Source organism: Serpula lacrymans (assembly GCF_000218685.1).
Source record: "Serpula lacrymans var. lacrymans S7.9 unplaced genomic scaffold SERLAscaffold_1, whole genome shotgun sequence".
NCBI classification, from domain to species: Eukaryota; Fungi; Basidiomycota; class Agaricomycetes; order Boletales; family Serpulaceae; genus Serpula; species Serpula lacrymans.
The window spans coordinates 3,322,999-3,347,056 of NW_006763290.1; the positions used below are offsets into that span (position 1 = coordinate 3,322,999).

Consider the following 24,058-nt stretch of genomic DNA (forward strand, 5'->3'; position numbering starts at 1 on the left):
CTCTTGGTTGTAACAGTGGCTGCTATGTACTCAGCTTTGGTGCTTGAAAGAGCAATTACGGACTGTTTCTTTGCACCCCAGACAATTGAGAGACCTGTATAAAATAATATATGTCCAGAGATAGAGTGACGGTGTTCCTGCAAAGCATGATCTGCATCAGTATATAACAGGATAGATTTTTCACCCTTAAATGACTTCAGAGTCAATTCACAAGTTCCCTTGAGGTACCTAATGACTTGTTCCACTGATTCTCAGTGGAGTTTACCTGGATTCTGGTTTAACTGAGCCAGGATTTTTGTAGTGAAAGCTATATCTGGGCGTAATCCAAGTGGTATCCATATGAGGCATCCTACAGCCTTTTGGTATGGGTTATTGCGCATCTTGTCATATTGTTTAGGTGTGGCCAGTGATTGGTCATTTCCATGATATGCTATTTGCAATATTGAAATGATGCGGGATTCTTGCTTGTAGTCTACCTTGAATCCTAGTAACCATTTAATCTCACCTAAATCAGATACTTCATAATGGTGTGAAAGTTTGTCTTTGAACTCTTTAATAGACAGATGGATCCAGATGTGATGACTATATCATCTGTTAACACTGAAGGCACAGTGTTTTTGTCTTTGTGGTGGCGATGGAATATTGCATGGTTGACAGCTAATTTTGTGAACTCCTGACCTAAACCCTATTGAACATCTTTGGGGTTGTCTCAAGAGGAGGCTTGAAGGGTATCAAAATCTTCCAAATGGGATTCATGAATTATGGTAGAGGACTCAAGTGCAGTGGGAGAAGATACCAGTTGAGGACTACAGTTGCACTCAAGTGGGAGTGACAAAACCGGATAAACCCGGTCTCTGCTGAAGCCATGGAGTAACCATTGTTCTCCTAGGAGTCATTATACTGTAGCGAGTAGCACCTCCGACTATAAGTAGTAGGGGGTTTAGTATAGGAATACCTCAGTCATTTCTATAGTCTCTCGGGCAGCGGCTGAGGTATGTTACATTACATTTATTAGAGATCACCTTAAACTAACATCTATTGTAGTTTCACTTAGGTAAATAATAAAGTTGTTTCTATAGCCTCTCGGGCAGCGGCTGAGTTTCACTTAGGTTTATTATAGCTGTGTTACGTCCCTCGTGCAAATTCCTATAATATCCAGGTGGCTTTGTGGCTGTTTCCCGCCGCGGGTGTGTAGATGCTGTCTCAACCGTGTTGACAGCTTTTGGTATGGAGGGATGAGAAGGAAGTTCTGATTCCTGGTTATTTGTCTTCTCTGATGCTTCCTTTTCAGGTTTGGCATCGTTCTTGACAATGTGGGACGAGTTTTTCAGGTTGTGTGTTAAAACCTGGTACAACTCCCCCTCGTTTCCAGCATTGTCTGGTAGGGGTTTACTTATAAAAATGATGTTTTGTTCTACACTGACCTTACGCTTTTCAGGCCAGTATATACGGTACCCTTTGCTTTCAAGGCCGTAGTCAAGAAATCCGGTGACTACGGCTTTGGGGCCCAACTTGTCTGGTTCTTCTAACTGTACATAGACGATGGCTCCGAATTCATGAAGATTCAATAAGTCAGGTTTGTTGCCGTGAGCAACTTCGTGCGGAGTTTTGTCTTTCAGGGCACGAGTAGGTGATCAATTTTGTATCCAATTAGCGTGTCTGACGGCTTTGCCCCATAGATACTTTGGGAGTTTTGCTTGGATTAGCATTGCTCTGGCATGTTCAACAATTGTTCTGTTGAGGCATTCAGCAACTCCGTTCTGTTGTGGGGAGTCATGAACTGTGAGTTCTCTCTCAGTTCCCTGCTTCTTCAGGTGAGTGTTGAATTTGTTACTGAGGTATTCCCCTCCTCAATCTGATCTCAATTTCTTTATTTTAGTGCCATCTTTTTGTGTCGCTAGCCAGGCCTCAAAATGCATGTAGTATTTTAGGGCTTCATCTTTGGTTGCCAGTAGGCAAATGTGGCTTTCCCTGGAGAAGTCATCAGTAAGTGTGAGCATATATTTCTTCCCACTTATATCTTGTACTGATGCTGGGCCCCACAGGTCCGTATGGATTTTTTCGCCGTATTTGGTCAAACAATTATGTGATTCGCTAGGGAAAGGTTTTTGGTCTGCTTTGGCTCTTGCACATGCGTCACAGAAGTGTTCTTCTGATGTTTCGTTGATTTCTATGCCCTTGACCATGTTTGACGTTATTAAGTCTCTGGCTGATTTAGTCGCTATATGACCTAAGCAGTGGTGGAGTTGGTCTATAGTCATCTTTGTCGCTGTATTGGCATGGTGGTCTTTCGACGGGGGGTCTTCTATGATTTGGTATAATCCTGCTTTCACAGGTATCTTCGCTATAGGACAACAGTTTGGCTCTGGGGATAGGATTCAACAGAAACAGTTTTCTACATGTATCACATATCCCGCCTTATCCATTCAGCTGGCCGATATTAGGATCTTTGACATTTGGGTGACATATAGCGCGTCTTTCAGCGTTGTTGTTGTTTGTTTGGATCCATTTGGGAGTCTTAGGGTTATGTTCCCTTGTCCAGTTGCATATAGCGGGGGTCCGCCTGCAGTGTGAATTGGTTTCGGACTTATATCTCTATAGTCCGTGAATAAATCCCAATACGGACAAAAATGCCTACTAGCCCCACAGTCTACTATGGCGCTGAACGGTCTGCAAGCCCATGTCTCATCCTCATCAATTGAGGTTGGAGCTTCGTTCACGGATACAGAAAAGGCGTATATTTCGTTGTCTGACGATTCTACAGTTGCTGCTACAACAGCTGTTTCTTTCTTTTTGGTATGTTTTTCAGCCTTTTCTTTGTCTTTTTTCTGATTGCCATTTTCTATCTTTTCTTTCTTCAGTTTTCGGCAGTTCCGAGCAATATGGCCTATTTTGCCACAGTTATAGCAAGTAGGGCCCTTCTTTTTATCTTTTGTTTTGGCCGTTAATGCTGATTCTCCTTCTTGTTTCTTTGCAGCTTCAACAGTTTTTCAGTGATCCGCCTCATCTATGAGGTGGCCAATTATGTCTTTGGGAGAGAGGGTATTCCAAGAGATTCGAGCAGCGGTTATCATGGATGTGAGGATGGGGCAGTAAGATTCTAGTAGCGATGATAGGATCATGGCTGAGAAGTCCCAGTTGTCTACCGAAGCGCCTATGCCTGCCAGTTCGGCTCTCAATTTTATCATTTCGCCAAGATGGGTCCTGATATCAGTTTTGTCGGTGCATCGTAAGTCTTGGAGTTTTTGACGCATGTCCACTTGAACAATTTTGCTTTTGTGCTCATGATACCGACAGAGTTCTTCCCACATTCCTGCAGCAGTGTTTGCTTTCCCGCTTGCTTGTGTTCTGGCAAGCATCATGTCTGACATAGATGCAACCATTTGTTGCATCACTATGGTGTGCTTTTGGATGTGAGAATTGACTTTCATCTCGTACTCCTCAACATCGTCTTCGTCAGCCAGTGATCCGTTGGGTTTTACAGGCGCTCCATCAGTATTGAGCTTAAGTGGCCTTGGGGGTCTGGCTGTACCACTAAGGTATCTCATTAAGCCACAAGCTGCCACGCTGGCTAGCATTCTAGTCTTGTAGGCTCCCCAATTACTACTGTCGTCTTTTAGTTTTGGGACACTTGCTGTGGTGACACCTCCAGCAGCTAGTGTTATTTCCGAAAAGTTTGTAGGACTCATAACCTGTAGTTTTTGTATCTGTAACAAAGTGATACTAGGTAGTAGCTTTCAGTAAATACAAGAGTATATATGTATGTATAAACTTACCTCAGTCTCTTGTACGAGGACTGAGGTATCCAGAAAGCGTGAATCAACAACTTCTATAGTAGTTCCCCAGCTGCTTTATTTTCAAGGTCTGTTGCTGGATGCCTGCACTTGGGACATGTTCCATACTTTGAGCAAGTCACCAGACATTGCTCAGGATAGTCGGCAACATAGCAAGCAAGAATAGGGTGAATTTTTCTCACTGCACCATCTCCACCTGTAACCTCCATTCCTTTATGTCCAGCCTCAATAAGTGGCTCCAAAATTGTCCATACTGAGGCATGGAAAAGTCTTTGAACACGTGCTGTCTTCTCCTCCGTTGTCAAGCCTTTTTTCACCAATTTATTGACAGACAGATATCCAATAAGTACACAAGCGTGCTGAGAGGGTTTGCGCCTAATAGGGCTGGGTATATTGCCTAGTGTAAGATACACTGGATATGCAGACTTGTCGCCTGAGAACTGAGTCAACCAAGTTTTGTCTGTCGCTATTATAACAGGAGCAACAGATTCTCCCTGAGGTAGAAGAGCCTAAAATCAAAGAAATAAGTATGAAATTTAGAAAACAACCACTGGCGTGAATATATTAACCTGTACAGAATGCCACCATTTGCCAGTCCACATCTCATTAAATATATGATCATCCCTGTTGCTGTTTGTGAATATTCTTGAGGGTTTATAGACTATGTCTGTTGCATGTGCTGGATTGCCCAACAAAGACACAATGGCTTGTAAGGGGTCTCTATATTGTATAAGGTGTTTTTCTTTAGAAGGCTTCTGCTATTTTGATAAGAAAGGCCCAGTCTCTGGGAAAGCTGGTGTAAAGGTTGGAGGTCAGTTAACATAAAACATGAATCAAAGTGTGGAGACGTCACTCACTTCAGGAATTGCCAGTAATCTGTCAAGAGATTTCTGGCCAACCCCCTCCTGCAATGCCAAATGTGCAAATTTACAGTCTAATTCTGTTGAAAATGGAGCCCATCTATTATCTGGAAGATCAACGTCCATTTCATCGTCATCTTGATGGAACTGGTGAAAACTCTCCCTCCATTTATTATGAGCATCCAGATCCACCCTTATAACCTTGCCAGCATTCTCATTTTGTTCCACTACTCTTTCATCATCATCATCATTGTCATCCAGATTAAAGTGCAGGGAATGGGGGTGACGTGAACTGCTAGCCTGTATCTCTGGGTCAGGGTTCAAGTTATCCTGGGTGTTGCCTTGCATTGCAGGATTATTCAGGAAATTGTTAAATGGTTCTTGTAAGCTGTTGAGGAATATATCTTCTGACCCATCTGAGTCATAATCTTCTTGGTCGTAAACATTTTCATCTAAGTTGACTTCATCAAATACTACTTGTTCAGGGCTTAGGTTGTCTGCCTCAAGTTCTCTTCTCTTTCATTTCCTATACAAAGCACACATTGCTGACATTGATAGGTGAGCCATGACACCTTGTGGTGTTTTCAAAAGTTTTCCACATGCAGGACATGTGCGATCAACCATACTTGGTACGTGTGCCATTTTTTCCTTGAACCTATATTACACCATACACATCCAGTCAATTTATGAAATAATAACACCAGTTAATATGAAATTGATACCTTTGATTATCTAGGACCCATTTTTAAATATGCTGTCAAGACGTAACACCTCAATCTGCACCGGCAATATCCCAAATTGAAAATACTTAGTGGTAAAACATAGAATTTACTTGTTCTAATACAAATAGAAGTCGTACATGTCTAAGTACAATATTGTTTACACGCACAGAGTACAAGAACAAGAGAAGTAATACATATAATGTTGTCCATGTCTGTTTTTCACTTCCTCCTTGTGACATTGTTGCTGGAGCTACCTACCCCCAATTTCTGTCAAACAAGCCGACCCACTTCTTCTTCAGAGTGAAAAGGACTCTTTCTCCTAGCTGCCTTAGCACAACTTTGGGGGGTATTATAATGATCCTGAAAATGTCTATGTGCCAGATCAGCTACAGATCCTTGAAAAGCCTGAAGAAAATCGTCAAAATCTAGCTGGATATTGAAGACTGAGAGATCAACGGGAGATATCCCTTTAGGCAATACTTGGGGGTGCAAATGGGGAGTAGGTAGAATAGTAGTGGGCGTGCTCAAATGGGTACCAGTCTGAAGAGGACGACCAGTGCGGTTTTCTATCAAATTCTGGGTAGCAACCTCTAGCGCTGCTATCTGAGCAGCTGCACTTTCAGCTTCTAGGTTAGTGACAGTCTGGGGTGCACTCCTCATAATCTTCTCTGTCTCCATAATTGACCTGGTAATAACACAATTGAAAACTTTGTTGAATTCGTCTTTCTGGGCTTGAGTGGGATAGAGTTGGCCCACATCTATATTAGGTACCACCCTTTGTACATATATTATATGAGTCAAAGAAGGTTGTGATCAAGAGGGGACGCACCAGTACTACGGGCGTAGGAAGATTCCGTGCATAGCCCTCCTTCCCTACAACCTTTGGGTCCTTTTCATACAGGTACATATCCACCACAAATCTACCCGCCAATGTTACGCCGTCAGCTGTCCTCAGAGGGCCATATTTGATATTGTCATCCTTTTGTAAGTTGTACCAATACTGCATGTTGATGGGTTCAGCGTACCCATATTGGGGCTTTGCGTATTTGTGGGACTCGTAGAATTTGACCACTAGAATGCCAACAAGGTGGGGGAACTCCTCCCAGTACTTTTTCACCTTCTGGGTGACATCCCCAAGCGATTGGGAGTGGGAGACCTCGACAATGAACAAGTCCTGCCACTCAGTGCTAGGGTTGAGGCTTTGGAACTTGAGGGCTAAGTCGGGTACAGTGGTGATTTGACCTTGCCAGAGGAACTTGGATGTATTAGAACTCAACTTGAACTTCCCATCTGACCGTCTGATAAGGCCTGACAGTTGCCCCTGTAAAAGTTCACTGAGGCGCTCAATGAAAACTTCATGTACAGGAGTAGGCATGCTCAGTTGCAAGATGCCTTTCACATGGTCATACATATATCTGGAAGTAAGGACATAAGTACAGTATATTCACTCACAAAAAAGCATACCTTAGAGTGCTGTAGTCACTTTCTCTGAGCTTGTCCACAAACTCAGGGAAACTTGATGGTTCGATATAGAATTGCTAGGGGGAAAAATCAGATCAGGAATGTAGCCAGACAATGATTTCTCACCTGGACATATACGTCCTGAGAATTATACTTCAAGTGCCTAACAATTTGCTTAATGATGGGCTGGACTTGATCCTCAGATGTAGTGATTGGTGCAGTATGGGTGGACGTTGAAAGAGTGGATGTTGATAGATTACTCGGGGGAGTGGCAAAATATTGTTGTTGAGTAGCTGTGCATTGCCATCAGGTAATTTTTGAAATTAAATAACTGACTTACCCTCTGGTCCAGGAGAGGACTTTGACCGAGTAATAGGGGGGGTATACCAGTAGGTAGCACCATTTACAGTGGAAGTGGAGGATATTGTGTACATGGGGGACAGGTGCGTTTTTGCAGACTGAGAATGGGATGTTCTGCTGAAATATGTCTCAGTACTCAGCCAACCAAGTAAGTAGTTAAAAAAAACCCATGAAACTCACTTCATATCTAAATATTTGCACCAATATGTAGGTGTAAGCGGGCGGGCAAGGAAGAGAATGATTCAAAAGATGATAAGCGGAGAGCCGCCCACATCCATAGTTGGACGTGTGCAGTTGCATTGTTCCATGCAGTATGAGAAAGGGGACAACAGCTGATCTCTTTTCTCACACTGCATGGAATCAACAGGTTGCTATTGCAAAAAGCCGATAATCACTATGAGAAAAATAGTAAGTCTCTGTTCATTCCACCTCAGTATCAGCACTCACCGTATATGATTGCAATGATGAATACCCAATGAGCCATGAAAGAATGGACAGTCTGACCATAGGTGTCAACTTTTTGCTGATGATCAGCTACATCCAGCTCGTTGCCAAGTCCCAAAGGTAAGTAAAAAAATTGTTACGAATAATTATCATTTTTTTCTGATGTTTATGTTTGTATGCTAGTCTTCGCTCTCAGCAAGGTATCTCCCTGGCAAACCTTTGAAGGGATCTCCCTCAGCCTAAGCCGTCTAAGAAACGGTTTGAGCACATCTCTACATCATGTAGACTCAGCTGTTGAAGGTGAAGGCTTCACATTTGAAGCTCTACATTTCTCTTGGTACAACCGCCATTGTACAAAAGTGAGCTCTTTTTTTTTTCCATTTACAAACTATGCTGAATCAATGAAGGGAAATGACGCACCCAATGATATTCCCCCTTTGATGATGAAGAGAAAGTATGCCTCGAGAACAAATTATTTGCAGCTTATCCCCTATACGTCCAAGGAGATTCAAGACCACGCTGACATTGACCAGAGACTTAAAACAGTATTTGCTGATCTTTTTGAATGGATAAATGAAATAGTGAGTGATATTGTTTCTGATTAATTTACAGGATAATCTGCTGATACCATTGATGTAGCTTGCTACTTATCTACCTGCTGAATATTTGGTACTCAGACAACATGCTGAGTTACTCCCTGGTAACAATGCCTCTGCTGTCTGCCCATTCTTAGGTCTTGTGGTCAATATCAATGTTTCAACCAAGGCTCACAGGGATGCCAAGGACCAACTCTTTTGTCTAGTCATACCACTGGGTAAGCATGAAGGGGGAGAGCTTTGCCTTGTTGAGCCTGGCCTGGTGTTATAGATGAGAGAGGGGGATATTGTGCTCTTTCGCTCATGTGATATAACTCATTTTAACTTGCACTTCAGAGGGCAGAGGGGCTCAATTGTCTTGCAAACTGACAAGGAGATGGATAATTGGAGGAATGGGCAAAATGGATGGGCTGGTCATTCTTCTTTACATTGATAACCATGGACTTTGTACTGCATTTTGTTTTTTTGACCTTGATACTCTTAGATGTTTACCAATTGTTTGATCCAGAGTTTGTCACTAATTGTACTAGTGTATATTTGTTTGTTGTATCACTTTTGAGAAGAAAGTTGAAAGGTGTGAGGGATGAAATGTTCCACTGTTTGCTAATTCCTCATTTTTTATATTTTTACCTCTGTCTCTGTCTACTATTTTGGTGATGGCTGCTAGGACAAGATCTGGACAGAACAAAACTCAGGGGAGTAAGTCCAAGAAGCCTTTAACTAAACATTCCAGGGCTCAAGGGACATCAAACTCTTCTGATGGGCTTACACAAGATGAAGAAATCTTATACAGCCAACTGATGAAGAAGTTGCAAGCATCTGGAAAGGATGCAAATGCTGACAGGCTAGCAGGTGAGTCATTTAATATGTGTTATGTATCATGTCTATTACATAGTACACTTCCCAGATATTTGTCAGAAAGCAGCTCACATGGTGGAGGCTGAGGATGATGAGGAAGAAGGAGACTAGAATAGGCCTGACGTTGATAGTGAAGATGAACCTCTTCATAAAAGAGCCAGGAATAGCATGGAAGAGGAACTAGAAGATGAAGATGCTCTGATGCAGTGACAAAACCGGATAAACCCGGTCTCTGCCAAAGCAGCCATTGTTCTCCATGGAGCGTAGCCACCACTCCATGGAGTCACCATTGTTCTCCTAGGAGCACAATTGTAATCCTAGGAGTCATTATACTGTAGCGAGTAGCACCTCCGACTATAAGTAGTAGGGGGCTTAGTATAGAAATACCTCAGTCATTTCTATAGCCTCTTGGGCAGCGGCTGAGGTATGTTACATTACATTTATTAGAGATCACCTTAAACTAACATCAATTGTAGTTTCACATAGGTAAATAATATAGTCGTTTCTATAGCCTCTTGGGCAGCGGCTGAGTTTCACATAGATTTATTATGCAGACCTTTAGATGCTTGACAGGCAAGTAACTCAACCTTAGCTATAAGCTTTACTAATGCAACATCATCAGAAGAAAGCTCACAGCAAGTTACTCTCTGACCTTCATTGACCCAGGAGCTGGACAATCCTTGCTATGAACAAATAGTGTCATCATTGCATACTGATGTGAGTTTTACCTTTTTTTTCTAGTTCACTGATCCACATATACAGATACAGATTACTGCATCACCAGCTGAAAGTGTCCGGTTGGTTAACAATAAGCGTAAAAGGAATAGCAATAGTTCTCCTTCATTAACACCTTCCAGAGATTCCAAGGTAAGTGTGCAATATGTTTAAAGATTATAAGGCTTATATTCTACACAGGCCGTCATCACTAGCTTTAGCCCCACCAGCTCCAGGCTGGCTAAAGCAGGACATTCTCAAATGTGTGTCATTCTTTCTACTGTGAAAGGCTTCCCAGGTACTGATGAATGAGATGAACCTGTTTAGAATGTGATCATCAAAGTTGCAAGTTGTTCTTCACTATGCAAGACTACCATAGTAGATTTGGAGAATGCAAGGAACGAGCAGAAAAAAAGTAGACTCATTGATTATGTGAGTGAGAACAATGCTTCCAATATTACTAATATTAAAATTTTAAACAGGTGTGGACGGCTGCAGCTCAGCTTAGAGGTGAAGTCAAACAAAAGGCTAGGATACTCATTCTCTCAGAATACACCCTCAAAAACAAGCTTCCAGAGGAAGTACATACTATAATGGAGTGGTTGTTGAGTAATGGAAAAGGTGTCTTTACATTTGGTGGTTTGGATGTTTCTGTAAGTGTTCATATGTACTCTTCTTAAACATTTTATGACTATGTATTTCAGACTTAATCATATGATAAGCAAAAACCTTTTGGACATTGCATCATCAAGCTACTAGTTCAGGTTCAGTGGTTCCATAAGAAGGGGGAGGGTGTCCTCTATCCAAGTGATTTCAAAGACTCACCTTTGCCATTAATTGCCTTGGCTGTTACAGCTGTGAGTTTGTAATGTAATATACATGATTTTTCCTCACTCTATATTTCACAGGTCGAAAACTGTCTTCATGAACTTGCAAAAGGTGTTCGCACCACCTTGAATTTTCTGAACAGGTCTACAGGCCCAGGTAAATTCAATATCAACTCTACCTTTACTCACAAGTGTTTATCAGATATTTATATTATCTGTCCAGGTTAGAAGAGCTACAAAGGAAGGCTCCTAGGTGGTTTTTGCAGTTTTGTAAAACACTTACAACAATATTCTGTGAGTAGCCTACCAAATTATTTTAGAACAACACTCACAAGCACTACACCACACACAGCCAACAGCGTCACCCACAGTACCCGAATGCACAAGAGGACAACTACTGGGAGGATGAGGTTGATTATGCAGTGCTTGTAGATTCAGCATCCTTATAATTGTTGATACATGTATGTCATTATATGGTATCAGAAATATACTATAATAGACTCTCTGCATATGATCTCTGGCTAGGATGCTATAATAATAGTAAATAAAACTGAGAGAGTATGGAAACTATAATAATAGTGAACAAAACTGAAAGAATTTGAAAACTATGATAAGCTTGTGGAACATATATAATATGACCATTTTGAAATAACCATTGATGGTTGTTATATCTATTATATTCTATGAGCGCAGCCATAGTAGAGATGGATTGTATATATCACTTCTGTGATACTATAGCTGGTATAGCAAACATCTCAAAATAGCCCTGCTATATAGAGCTATATAATAGGGACTTGTCTAGGCATACTATAGCTACTATTTTCCCTATATAGCACTATGACAGCTATGATAGCTATAAAAGGAAACTAGGTTTTTCCTGATATCCATCCTACCAAGGCCGATTCCCAGACACACTACAACGGCACAATCTCTAGAGTTACTCCCATAAGCCATCACCATAAATCCTCTATTGGTGGACCCCAAACAAACACCTACTCAACAAAATTACAACTGCTCCCCTCCCACTAAATATCTGCCACGCCCCTTCTGAAGCCCTATGGCACCAACTCTTGGCCCACCGCATATACAGTACAACAATAACAATAGTAGTCTTTCACAATGATGCAAGGGTGGAGTGTGGTCTCTCACTCCAACCTAGGTCTAGATACCCTCAGTACATCAAAGTCAGCCGGAAGTCCCCTCATATGGACCAGGTACCATCTGCAAGCAGCGAGCAGCCTGTCTGCATGGAATCTTCCCCAGTGGATGCCTGCAGTAAGAAAACTGAGGACCATCTTGATGGCAAAGACAACTCTTTGATTGAAGGCATGTATCTAAGTGCCAATATGGAAATAGAGTTAATTGGCGAGAACACGGCAAAAATATCAAAGGAAGACTGTGGTGATGCAGAACTAGTGCAAAATGTCAGTGATCACCCTCTCTGTGTGTTGTTGGAGGGTGCTGATGCCAATCTGCTGGGGGATATTCCTACAAGCCACATTCAGTCAGGTCCAGCACATTATCAAGGTCAAGATTTACACAACTTATTCAAACTTATGCAAGGATTGCAAAAGTTGGTAGCAGAGTGCAAAGATGCAATTGTGAACAATAATCAACTGCAAATGTGCAAAGGTAATACAATTGCTCCCATTCACCAACCAATCATTAAGTTATCAGGGCATCCTGTGCGTTGTCTAGACTTGTTAAAGAGGATGGTGGTATGTATATCTTTGCGTAAATATCAATATTGATAATCTTTCTACAGCATGCGGTAGCAGCTCATGTTATACATCTGGCCGGCCAGACCAAAGTCTATGTTCCATCCGTGACTATACAGGAGTTAGAAGCCTTTGCTCAAATGTAGAGCACCTGTCAAAAGAGAAGGATTGAATGCATCTCTTGCTGCACGGCCAGCAATTTCTGCATTGATATTCTCTTGGTTCCAGGAGCTTGTGGAACAAGTCAGCTGTACGGGTTTTTGCGGATAACTTTGTAGTGTTTCACGGCATCAATAAGACACATACAGCCTTACAATCTGTAATTGACCACTTCCACATACACATCAAGGGGCTCAAGGCCAAAAGACAGAAACAATCCAAGCCTGCTACAGTGCAAAAGCTGTGTAGTGAGCAGGAGAACCGCAAACAATGTAAATATTCTGTGAGTTGTTGCTCCTCAGTGAATAGTTGATATACTAATGCGGTGTTGAAGCTTTTTCATAGGTATTTGGACATTGCCACAAACAGCATATTCAGTGGCACTTTTGACCGCCATCCAGGTATGCTTCAAGAGCCTGGCCCTGATGGAATTTTGAGCAATGAGTTGGAGGAAGGACAGTTTAACGGTCATCAACATTTTAAAGTCTTGGAGCCCTAGTTTTGTGCCCCCATTGGTATAATGTGGTTGAGGACTTTTGATGTGATTCATTCCATTTGCCAGAAGTTTGCATGGGATAAACAGGGTGCTTGGCCTTATCTGTGGAATTCTCAAGCTGAGTATAGCCCCAGCATCGCATTTGTGCCAGGCCTTCCTATCAACACTTACCGCAGTGAACGGCTCTCAATGTGAGGTGAGACAGACTTACAGTTTATGATCAATCCTAAAGAGGAGGAGTTTGATTTTATGCATGATCCCCATATTCTACAGTAAGATTTAATACCTCACTCTGTCAAAGACCACTTCACAGTATTTGTTGATAGGTTCTTGACATCAAGGATATTTTTCCATCCGGCTTATCCAGGGAATCATTAATTCCGCCAGTTTGGAGTTCATTAAGCAGGATATAGCTTCTCTTCTCTTTATAAAACAGTCTTCTCTTGTACATGTGCAATCATAATAGTTTCATTACATGTTCTATATAGAAGTTCCTGCAACCAAGAGAGTAATATCCAGCTATCAATTTTACTAGGAAAAACATGTATGCCAGGCATAGCGCAGGGTAAGTAATATCAAGATTTCTATCGCTTATTGATCTCTCTAACCAAGAGTATTATGTGCACAAGGTTGGCTCATTTCATTCCTGCGTGAGTCAAGATGCCTCAAGGCTGCCATTTCATTGTCTTGTGATACCTGAATGTATGTATATGAAACATACATGTAGGCCTAGGGTCAGCACTATCAGTTTGTTCCTTGACCTCCCCACTGGCCTGAATGTCTTCCAAGTATTGCAGACCTCTGAAACAGGTGATTATATGCAGATGTAATTCACACTGCACAACTTTCAACCTGTCAACAAAGTGTTTTGAGGGCCCGAGGAAACCTCAAGCATGTTCTACCAGAGATGACTATGTCTGAGATGATGGAAGGCTGACTTTGTGTTAAGGATCATCCATTCCCATTCCAGCACGCTGAAGTAGGAAGAGAGGGATCTCAAGCAGAAGTGGCCAGGGTCCTGCCATGAGCAGCACAAGGATGCATTGCAACCTTATGTACACCCCAGACTATACATATACACAGTCTCAGGACATCCTGGCTTTCCCAGGTCTTGGTGCAGTCACTCAGGCAGTTGGCACTCACTTCCAGGCTTAGTCAGGTTGTCACCACTTTATTTGGTGACAATAGGGATATCCCAAGCAAGTTTCAGCTCTCGTCAACGGGAAAATCACTCAAAGCTCCATTAGTTGACTCTCACGATGTCTGATACAACAGATAACAAAGCCCAATCCAAGGGCATTAGTTTTTCCCCTCTCTGATATTCTCCCATAGACAACATCTTATAACCTCCCATCATCAAACTCACTTACAATATCTCCAAACAAACACCCCAACAACAATTTCATGAATCAAGAACCCATTCACCAGACCCATCAATCCCAACCCTTTCGTACAACCACAGCCCACAATGACTTCAACTTTGAAACAGCTGGAACTGTTGTTTGGCGACTATCAAGATAAAAAAGAACCTACTACTTGGGTTCATCAATACCAGCTCACATTTCAAGATAACTAGACTGACACCCACAAAATAGACCAGTTTGGGTTGCACTTAGCTGCAGGCAGCCTTGCAGACAATTGGTACAGACATTTAATGTAACAACCAAGGGTTTGTATACTTTGGTGCACAACTTAGACAAGCTACAGTGAAGTGAGTGGGAGTGGTTACCCCTTATGATAGGACCAAGTTAGTTGTGGGTAAACAATAGGAAGACTCGCTAAGGAGTCTCCTTGATTTATCAGGGTTTATATACATCTACAGGTTTGTTTGTACATGTGTACTATACAGTTGATGAAGGCAGTGGCTGATGATGTCATAGGGCACAGCCCATGTGACCAGCTCCACTGCGTGAAAGACTTATAGCTAAGAATAAAGAAAAGCAGCGCAGCAAGAGAAAGTGGAGTTTGAACAAAAATTGAAAGTGCCGCATAGCACAGTGTGTGAAAACTATGGAAGAAAGTTAAAGTGGAGAATGAAGTTTAAAGGTCCAAAAATTGTGTATTGTAACACTTTGTCCCTGTTTTTGAATTTGGCTATCTCAATATCTGTCAGAGGAGGGGGTAACTTTGCAAGCTGTTTGCATTTGAGTAACTTGATTTTGAGAAGCTGTTTAAAGTTGTTGTGGACACATATCTAAAGTCAAATTTATCAGAGACAACCCAAGAAATTACTTACACTGGATGTACTCCTAGAATGGGCCATGGAGGGTTTTTGGTGTAATTATTATCCTCTAAGTGCTTATCTCAGGCATGGATCTCTGCAATCTTACCTCCATCATTATTGTCTTCCTCATCAGATTTGACAGCCTTGCATTGATTACGCCTAGTTCAACCGACAGGTGTTTTGATTACCACCTTTTCCGGGGACACTGGGCAAGACTTCATATCTTCTTTTAGTCATGCCATACCCTTGGTTACTGTGTCCATGATGTTCTTTGAGATGTGGCCTCCAGACCTTGTTACCGGGAACTCAAAGAGCAGCGCTGGCGGTCATATCATTACATTGCAGGCCCAATCAGTGTGATCTAGAGTAGCTATAGTAGCTATACCTTTATTGTCAAGTACCAAGGACACAGAGAATGAGTCACTGCTGAAGCTACCCAACTAGGGAAGATTAATTTAATCTTAGGCTGGACCTGGCTATTTAAACACAATCCTGAGATCAACTGGCAGACAGAGGTTGTCACATTGTCATGTTGCCCTCAGGAGTGTGATGACTTAGGGAAGCCAAGTCATGTCCATCAAACTGAGCTTAATGAAAGAATAAATGCTGGTCACATTTATGCCAAGCTTAGATCTTTAGAAAAGATTGACAATGATGATGACGAGGTAAAACCCAAAGAAGAGATTAAGAGGCTGGTACCTCCCAAGTACCATGACTTCTGGAAAGTCTTTTCTAAACATATATCAGAGCGCTTCCTAGAGGCTAAGCCTTGGAACCATGCTATAGATTTGAAGGACACTTTAAAACCGAGAAAAAGACATATAATACCACTCTCTGCTCCAGAAAGAGATGAGGTATCAAGTTTCATAGATGAACAGCTTAGGAAGGGTTACATCAGACCTTCCAAAAGCCCTATGACGTCCCCGATGTTCTTCATTCCTAAAAAGGATGGTAAAAAGCATATGACTATGGACTATCGTTACTTGAATGAGTACACGGTTAAAAACACATATCCGCTGCCTTTGATCAGTCAGCTAGTAGACAAGTTGGCTGGTGCCAAAATCTTAACAAAGATGGATCTTAGATGGGGGTACAATAATGTACAAATCAAAGAAGCAGATGCTTGGAAGGCCGCGTTCACATGCCACCAAGGACCCTCTGAGCCTCTCATGTTCTTTGCGTTGACCAATTCACCGGCGACCTTCCAGAGCATGATGAATGAGACCTTTGCGGATATGGAAAACTATGTCATCATTTACATTGACAATTTATTAATATTCACAAAGTCGGACGATGAGGCTGAGCATGACAGGATCGTGCAAGAAGTCCTTCGACACTTACAGGAACGGGACCTATTTGTCAAACCCAAAAAATGTAACTTTAAAGTAAAGGAAGTAGACTTCCTTGGTATGATAATTGGCCAAAATGGAATCAGGATGGATCCTGAGAAAGTTCAAGCTATATTGGATTGGCCAGAACCTACTCACGTCAAAGGAGTTAGGGCCTTTCTTGGCTTAAGCAATTTCTACTGAAGATTTGTTGAAAACTTTGCAAAGATAACGAGACTGTTGAATGATCTCACTAAAAATGATATTATTTGGCATTGGGGCACTAAAGAACAAGAAGCTTTTGATAAGCTCAAACAGGTGTTTACAACGGCACCCATATTAGCATTTCCAGAATTAGACAAAGAGTTCCGGCTAGAAACCGACCCTTCTGATTTTGCTACTGGGGCTGTTCTATCAATTAAATGACTTGATGATATTTGGAGGCCTTGTGCCTATTTATCACATAGTTTGTCGCCTACAGAGCGCAACTATCAAATTTACAACAAGGAGATGCTGGCCATCATTAGAGCTTTAGAGCACTGGCGACACTATTTAGAAGGTGCTAGGCACCAATTCAAAATTTGGACTGATCATAAAAATCTGGAGTATCTTATGACGGCCCGAGACTTAAAACAAAGACAGGTCCGCTATGCGGTGTACTTGTCTAGGTTTAATCATAAATTAATTCATAAGCCTGGAAGTTCTATGGGGAAAACAGACATTTTATCCAGAAGAGAGGATTATGCCAATGGCATCGAAGATGACAACAAGGGTGTCACCCTGATAGACCAATCCAGGGTTGCCAATGTTCAAATTGGGCAGGATTCCGATCTTCTGGAAGTCTTCAAGAAAGACATCTCCTCAGAAGAGAAGGCGCACCTTAACCGCAATGAAAACTATTTATGGGAAGATGGGCTCTTCCGTTTTAAAGACAAAATCTATGTGCTGGAGTCCGCAAGGATCAAGGCAATAGACAGACATCATGACACTCCAGTGGCTGGGCACCCTGGATGGCAACAAACAATGGAGTTGATCTCCAGAAACTACATGTGGCCTGGCATGGTCAAAGACGTACAGGAATACATAAGATCCTGTCTGAGATGTGCCATGGCAAAGAATTCACATCAACCGCCGGCCGGTAAACTTATGCCAAATCCAATACCAGCTGGTCCTTAGTAGGTTATATTGGTTGATTTCACAACGGATCTACCTGAATCAAATGGGTATGATTCAGTAATGGCGGTGGTAGATTGTTCTCCAAAGAAGTAGTGTTCATTCCCACCAACAAAACTATTACCGCCGCCGGTACGGCAGATTTATTTAAAGATTTTGTATGGTCTATCCATGGATTGCCAGAAACAGTTATCTCCAATAGAGGACCACAATTCACTAGCATATTTACAAAAGAGTTATGCTGGATGCTGGGCATTAAACCTAAATTATCAACGGTGTTCCATCCGTAGACTGATGGACAAACGGAGAGGCTCAATCAGGAATTGAAACAATACCTCCGAATATTTATGTCTGAGTTGTGCGCCAGAATAACTAACTCTTGGTTGTTACAATGTCACCTTTGCAAAAATGGTGGGGGATGTAATGAACCTGCCAAGTCCAAACAGCCGTGTCCAAGGGGGGGTGTCTCATTTGCCTTGTCAAGGAGAGATGGTGGTGGTGTTTGGAGAAGATGAGCCAATCCTTGGCTCAACTCTGGCACAAATATCAATGCCATCATCACAACTTTGGTGTCTGCTCACTGGGACTTGGACATTCATAACCCCAGTATTTAGATTGATAGTGTAAAGTTGGCAATAGAGGGGAGTGAGTATCTGGATGAGACCTTATAGAGGTATTAATGGGAAGGACATTGGTGTCAACTTCCTGTTGATGATAAACTACATGCAGCTGGTGACAAAATGTCAGAGGTGAGTCATTTTGATATCTGTTAGCATCTGATGAATTTGATCTAGTATGCTACACTTTCTCTAGCATTAAACTCTGTACCCAACAGTCTCTCAACGGTATCTACAATGCAGAAGTTGCACATGTCCCCAGCCCAGCAAACGAACTTTTCATGGCTGGCATTCAATTGGCAGTAAATTTGCTGTGATTTCTGGAGGCGGGTATACTGATTCTGGTGGCAGGACTTGGTCTCAGGGTATCCATCTCCAGAATGGAGGGCACCCTGCTATGGGACTTGGCCAACCTTCTACAATCTCCCATTCTTAGTGAGTATGACCTGTACTATGGCAAAGGATATTGTTTGGCTAATATTACAGTTAGGAACTGTGAAGGGTGATCTGGTTATAGATTGTATCATACCCACTATTAGTCATATGCACCATCTGTTTCCAATCAATATCAATATGGCCTCAATATTCTCCCCATCAATGCTTTCAGAACACCACATTTCTTGGCAGTTTGATTGCACTGACATTGCATCCTCCAACGGATTTTTTGACTCTGTGATTTTGAAGTAAGTCACTCATTCATTCTTGCATTCCATCATTCCCTGATTTTTTCATGCACAGCAAGTTTACATTACACAATTGAAATACTTAACATTGGGCATGGTGTTACGATACAACCGTTGATGCCAGCCTTAACCCGCCTAACCCGCTCCATCAGCTTGGCTACGAGCTTCTTGCACAAATGGCATCTTTCCTGCCTAGACCTTACAGCCCTCCTATCAGATTCACAACACTATCTGGAATCTTCAGAAAATGACGGTGAAGATGAATGAGTTTCACACCTAACTATTCAACAAAAAGGTGCTGAAAAGGAGAAGATAGTCATACACACCGCTTATGACCAATTACTGCCTCAAAATAAGCATTTTTGAGCTGATCATGATCATTAAGCCAACAATGTTTGGACAGAGTGTAAACAAGAGCATGCTGAAAAGGGCGACAGAATTAATAACGCAGATGATTTGCAATCACAGGTATGTAATTCATCTTCAGGATACTATAATACATATAATGGTCCATTTGTTGTCAGCTCCGCAGGCACTACAAAAAAGGAATGAAGATATCTGATGGCATATACATTTGTATCCCTATGGATGCTATTCCCAAGTATGTCTTTCACAAATTTCCAATGGCTGATTACTCACTTGTCTGAAGCTCCCTGGTGGATATCCACAACTCTGATGAGACATTAATGGCATTCATCCGCACCAGTCTTCCAGCAAAAACACAAAATTCTCTTACAGACAACCTACTAGCCGTGTTTGGGACCGTGGATCTATTGACAGAGACGAACACCCGCATTGATGCTGACTCTACCTTTCAAGCACTCCACTTGTTATGGTACAATCGCCATTGTACCAAGGTAGGGTTGTTTATTTACAATATGTTCGCTATTGCTGACACTTCACAGGGTTATGAAGCTCCATCTGATATCCCTCCTTCTATGCTTGACAGAGTTGGCTGTGTACATACCAACCACAGTCAGATGATTCCATCCATCTCCAAGGATGTCAAAGACAACCAGAAAATGTTTCAGTCCCTCAAGATCATCTTCAAAGAGTTGTACTCAGTCTCTGACTCGGACTGCCTCAGTAAAGCTAAGGGAGTCAGATGTGTGGTCTGACATTTTTTATACTCTGATGCACACAACGACCAGCAAGAGGATTGATGGAGGAGTGGGTAAACCCCTTAGGAGAGAACTGAGTTAGTTGTGGATATACAACAGGAGGACTTGCTGAGGAGTTTCCTGGATCTATTGAGGTATTTTATACCACTACAGGTTATTTGTACATATTGTACTATACAGTTGATAAGGCAGTGGCTGATGATATCATAGGGTGCATCCAGTATGACCAGCTCCACTGCATGAGAAACTTGTAGCTATAAATAAAGAAAAGCACACGGCGCAAGAAAGTGAGAGTCTGAACAAAAAGAAAGCGCCACACAGCACAAGTGTGTGTGAACTTTTGAGAAAGAAAGTTAAAACAGAGAAAGAAAGCTGTAAGTCCAAAATGTATGTATCATAACAGTCAGAGGTATTCAAAGAAGTTTTAAATACGTAAACAACACTGGCTCCACACCAATTGATGCTGAGCTATATACAGTAACTCCAAAAACCCTTTCCATGTTTACTCTGGGTGTTATGCATGAAGCATACCATTAAACAGCTTGAGTATTACATTTAGCTTTGGTGGAATTATAAATAGTACATAATTTTGGCTATAAAATTGCCCCATGGGTCATGTGATTTGGTTCACATGCCATAGAGATATGGTTAATTTAAAACAGCAACACCATGGAAAGGGCTTTTTTCACTTTTGAATTGAAAAGGGTGTTTGGATATTATCAGTACTTGGTATAGCCTCCTTTTGCCCTAAGCACTGCCTGAATCATTCTAGGCATGTTTTCAATCAATTTCTGACACTCCTCAACTGGTATCTTCTCCCACTCTACTTTAGTCCTTTCCCACAATTCATGAATCTCATTGTGGGGATTGTCATACACTGAAAGCCTCCTTTTGAGACAATCCCAGAGACATTTAATAGGGTTTAGGTTAGGAGACTGTGCAGGCCAAACCATAGTGTTAAATGTTTGCTCCTCTAGCCAGTCCTTGACCTTCCTGCAGGTGTGCTTGGGGTTATTGATTTGCTGAAAAATATTGTTAGGAGCATTGAAACCATAATATTCTAGGGTTTCCTGGAACTCATCCTTCAAAATCTGTAGGTAAAGGTCCCCATCCATCCTACCATCAATCTTGGTAGCAAATATAACTCCTTTCCAAGTCATACAGCCCCACATCATTAAGGAACCTCCTCCAAACTTGAGTGTTCCATCTACCAGCCTATCACTAAGCCCTCACCTGCCTCTTTCTATGCCCATTTGCATCCATCTGACCCAAGGCAATTGATTTTAGTCTCATTAGACCATATTACTCTTTTCTAGTCCTCCAAAGTCCAATCCTTGTGCGCATAGGCAAAATCCAAACAAGCTTTATATTGCCGCCTAGTAGAGAAAAGGGGGTGTTTGGACTTCACCACAGCCTTCATACCAGATTTCTTCAAATGAGACTAAACAGTATTGGATGGGAGGGGCTGGTGTATGATGCTGGTAAAGGGTTTGGTCACTTCAACAGCATTTTCAGCTTTGCCAGAGGTAATAAGATGTTGGGCATGTCGGATATTGATAGGTGAAAGCTTGGAAGGACAATTTCATTCTCCACTTTAACATTTTTTCATAGTTTTCACACACTGTGCCATGTGGCACTTTCCATTTTGTTCAAACTCTATTTTCTCGTGCTGCACTGTCTTTCTTTATTCTTAGCTACAAGTCTCTCACGCAGTGGAGCCAGTCACACGGGCTGCGCCCTATGACATCATCAGCCTTTGCCTTTATCAACTGTATAGTACACATGAACAAATAGTCTGTAGTAGTATAAATACCCCAATAGATTAAGGAGACTCCTCAGCGAGTCCTCCTATTATTTACCCATAACAAACTCGGTCCTATCCTAAGGGAGATTACCCTCTCCTCCACTCACCCTCTCTGCCTGTCTTGTTTGTGCACCAGAGTATACAAACTTTGGTTGTAACAGTAAATGTAAAATAAAAGTGAAAATAGACGCCAAAAACTGTTGTAACAACTCATGTAACATGTAGGTCATCCTATGAAAAGGTTGGGATGTCCCTATAGATTTCTAAGAAGATTTGACAAGGCTTAATAGTGCCATGCTTAGCATTTTTTGACAGCTTCTCAGGATATAATGATTTGGAATTTGGTTGCAACTGCCTATTCATGTGTACCTGGTCTCCCACCAGCTTTGGATTCTCCATCTTATCCCTATCTAGAAGCGGGCTTCTTACTGTGACCTTACTGTGTTGTTACCAGGGAAATAATGTGATACATGCAAAAAAAACCCATTGTAGTTGAAGGGAAAACAGCTTATAATAACATGAATAGCTAAAATATTGTCAACTCAGTGAATCTGTGTTAAGACCTTAAACACCCATTACTGCCCTACTACCTGGAAAATCATGCAATTAAAACTCACAAAGAAAATATTTTCTCCTACATGCCCCTATGCACAACCTTTGGCATCAATTTCCACTTCTTTCTAGATGAATATTATCCATATTTAGTAGTAATTCAACATAATGCTAAAAGTAATTATATCCACCTGATACAAATTGCAAGGTAGCCTTACCCCCAGGGTTTCCAAGCTCACTTCCTACCAAGCCATTAATTACCACAGCTATGTGATGAAAGTTTGCCAAAACAAATGTAGGTTAATATCTAACCTGTGAAAATAGGAACACTGCAGTAGGATGTAATCAGCTAAACAAATTCTAATATAGTTCTATTGCATATTACTTACTGTTACGATACACAATTTTTGCACCTTTAATTTTCATTCTCCTCTTTAACTTTATACTGTAGTTTTCACACCCTGTGCCATGCGGCACTTTCCCTTTTGTTCAAACTCCTTTTTCTTGCGCTGCACTGCCTTTATTCATATTTTAGCTACAAGTCTCTCACGCAGTGGAGCTGGTCACACGGGCTGTGTCCTCTGACATCATCAGCCACTGCTTTATCAACTGTATAGTACAACATGTACAAACAACCTGTAGTAGTATATATACCTCAATAGATCCAGGAGACTCTTCAGCGAGTCCTCCTATTGTATCCTCACAACTAACTTGTTGAAGCCTAAAGGGTAACCACTCCCTCATCATTATCTCTATAGCTTGTCTGAGTTGTGTGCCAGAGTAACAAACTCTTGGTTGTTACACTTACCTTAGTCCAAGTTTTTTGGAACTGAGGTGGCAGCATGCAGTGTGGCTGAACATAAAAAGTCTATGTTATTTAATTTAAAGTAACCTACTCTCTAACTGCTTCGAGCAGATGAGAAATGTAAAAAAAAACAGTGACTGGATGATATATAAAATGAATAAATATTAGAACCAGCTACAGTAACAATAGATTGTGAAGGCCTTTTCTGAGATTCATACCAAAAGATATAGCAATAAGTATGGTAAAAAATAAACCGTTGTCAAGGGTATGCTATATTTAGTGTAAGATTCCCACCAGCTCCACTGGAAATAATTATTTCCAAGTACTCTGTGCCAGTGAAAATCTGCACCAAATAAGAATTATATATATAAGCTCAAAATTGCTTGATATATATTATATCTGATTATTCTCACAGATTCCAAATAATATGGGTTGTGCAAATATAGCCAGCAATACAAGATTCCTCTGCCCAAACATGAGAAACACAGAAGTCAGCAAAACAGCAGAAGTGTTATGCTACAAGCATGCGAGGTACAGCAATATAATAGTAAAAGCATAGAGTGTGGAGGCAGTGTGTCTATGAGTTTTTGACTAATTGGACCTGTATAAAAATTGAAAACTTGAATCAATAGCTGTCAAATCAGGAAATAAGGAGCTATAGACTTAAAAGCCAGTAACTGGGCAAAAATTGTATAAATCAATAAATAAGAATAATGTAGCATCCTATAGTCTGATTTTGCTA

At 41.4% G+C, this 24,058-nt stretch overlaps 6 protein-coding genes across 6 annotated transcripts; 3 read left to right on the plus strand and 3 right to left on the minus strand.

Moving 5' to 3' along the window:
* Positions 1 to 2,766: 2,766 nt before the first annotated feature.
* On the minus strand, positions 2,767 to 3,211 carry SERLADRAFT_375890 (uncharacterized protein; the record flags this gene model as incomplete). The annotated part of the gene is made up of 3 exons (XM_007312500.1): positions 2,767 to 2,794; positions 2,862 to 2,910; positions 2,967 to 3,211. The coding sequence occupies one exon, from the start codon at positions 3,186 to 3,188 to the stop codon at positions 2,991 to 2,993; it is 198 nt and encodes a 65-aa protein (XP_007312562.1).
* A 107-nt stretch (positions 3,212 to 3,318) lies between these two features.
* Positions 3,319 to 3,769, minus strand: SERLADRAFT_454969 (uncharacterized protein; the record flags this gene model as incomplete). Its single annotated transcript, XM_007312501.1, has 1 exon — positions 3,319 to 3,769. A coding segment is annotated over one exon (369 nt), but the record flags the coding sequence as incomplete, so codon positions are not given.
* Positions 3,770 to 6,493: 2,724 nt separating this feature from the next.
* On the minus strand, positions 6,494 to 6,787 carry SERLADRAFT_375892 (uncharacterized protein; the record flags this gene model as incomplete). Its single annotated transcript, XM_007312502.1, has 1 exon — positions 6,494 to 6,787. A coding segment is annotated over one exon (294 nt), but the record flags the coding sequence as incomplete, so codon positions are not given.
* Positions 6,788 to 7,593: 806 nt separating this feature from the next.
* SERLADRAFT_404745 (uncharacterized protein) lies at positions 7,594 to 11,085 on the plus strand (the record flags this gene model as incomplete). Its single annotated transcript, XM_007312503.1, has 18 exons — positions 7,594 to 7,605; positions 7,742 to 7,761; positions 7,825 to 7,841; positions 7,927 to 8,000; positions 8,049 to 8,222; positions 8,281 to 8,455; positions 8,722 to 8,768; positions 8,905 to 8,936; positions 9,031 to 9,089; positions 9,793 to 9,812; positions 9,858 to 9,962; positions 10,011 to 10,107; positions 10,192 to 10,241; positions 10,292 to 10,462; positions 10,532 to 10,666; positions 10,718 to 10,748; positions 10,780 to 10,793; positions 10,957 to 11,085. 18 exons carry the CDS (start codon positions 7,594 to 7,596, stop codon positions 11,083 to 11,085), a joined length of 1,362 nt encoding a protein of 453 aa, XP_007312565.1.
* A 756-nt stretch (positions 11,086 to 11,841) lies between these two features.
* On the plus strand, positions 11,842 to 13,786 carry SERLADRAFT_404746 (uncharacterized protein; the record flags this gene model as incomplete). Its single annotated transcript, XM_007312504.1, has 9 exons — positions 11,842 to 12,060; positions 12,094 to 12,268; positions 12,335 to 12,354; positions 12,402 to 12,496; positions 12,583 to 12,761; positions 12,859 to 12,914; positions 13,076 to 13,200; positions 13,498 to 13,574; positions 13,737 to 13,786. 9 exons carry the CDS (start codon positions 11,842 to 11,844, stop codon positions 13,784 to 13,786), a joined length of 996 nt encoding a protein of 331 aa, XP_007312566.1.
* A 4,688-nt stretch (positions 13,787 to 18,474) lies between these two features.
* On the plus strand, positions 18,475 to 20,152 carry SERLADRAFT_432289 (uncharacterized protein; the record flags this gene model as incomplete). Its single annotated transcript, XM_007312505.1, has 7 exons — positions 18,475 to 18,483; positions 18,529 to 18,653; positions 18,716 to 18,786; positions 19,420 to 19,502; positions 19,559 to 19,635; positions 19,684 to 19,891; positions 19,940 to 20,152. 7 exons carry the CDS (start codon positions 18,475 to 18,477, stop codon positions 20,150 to 20,152), a joined length of 786 nt encoding a protein of 261 aa, XP_007312567.1.
* Between the last annotated feature and the right edge of the window lie 3,906 nt (positions 20,153 to 24,058).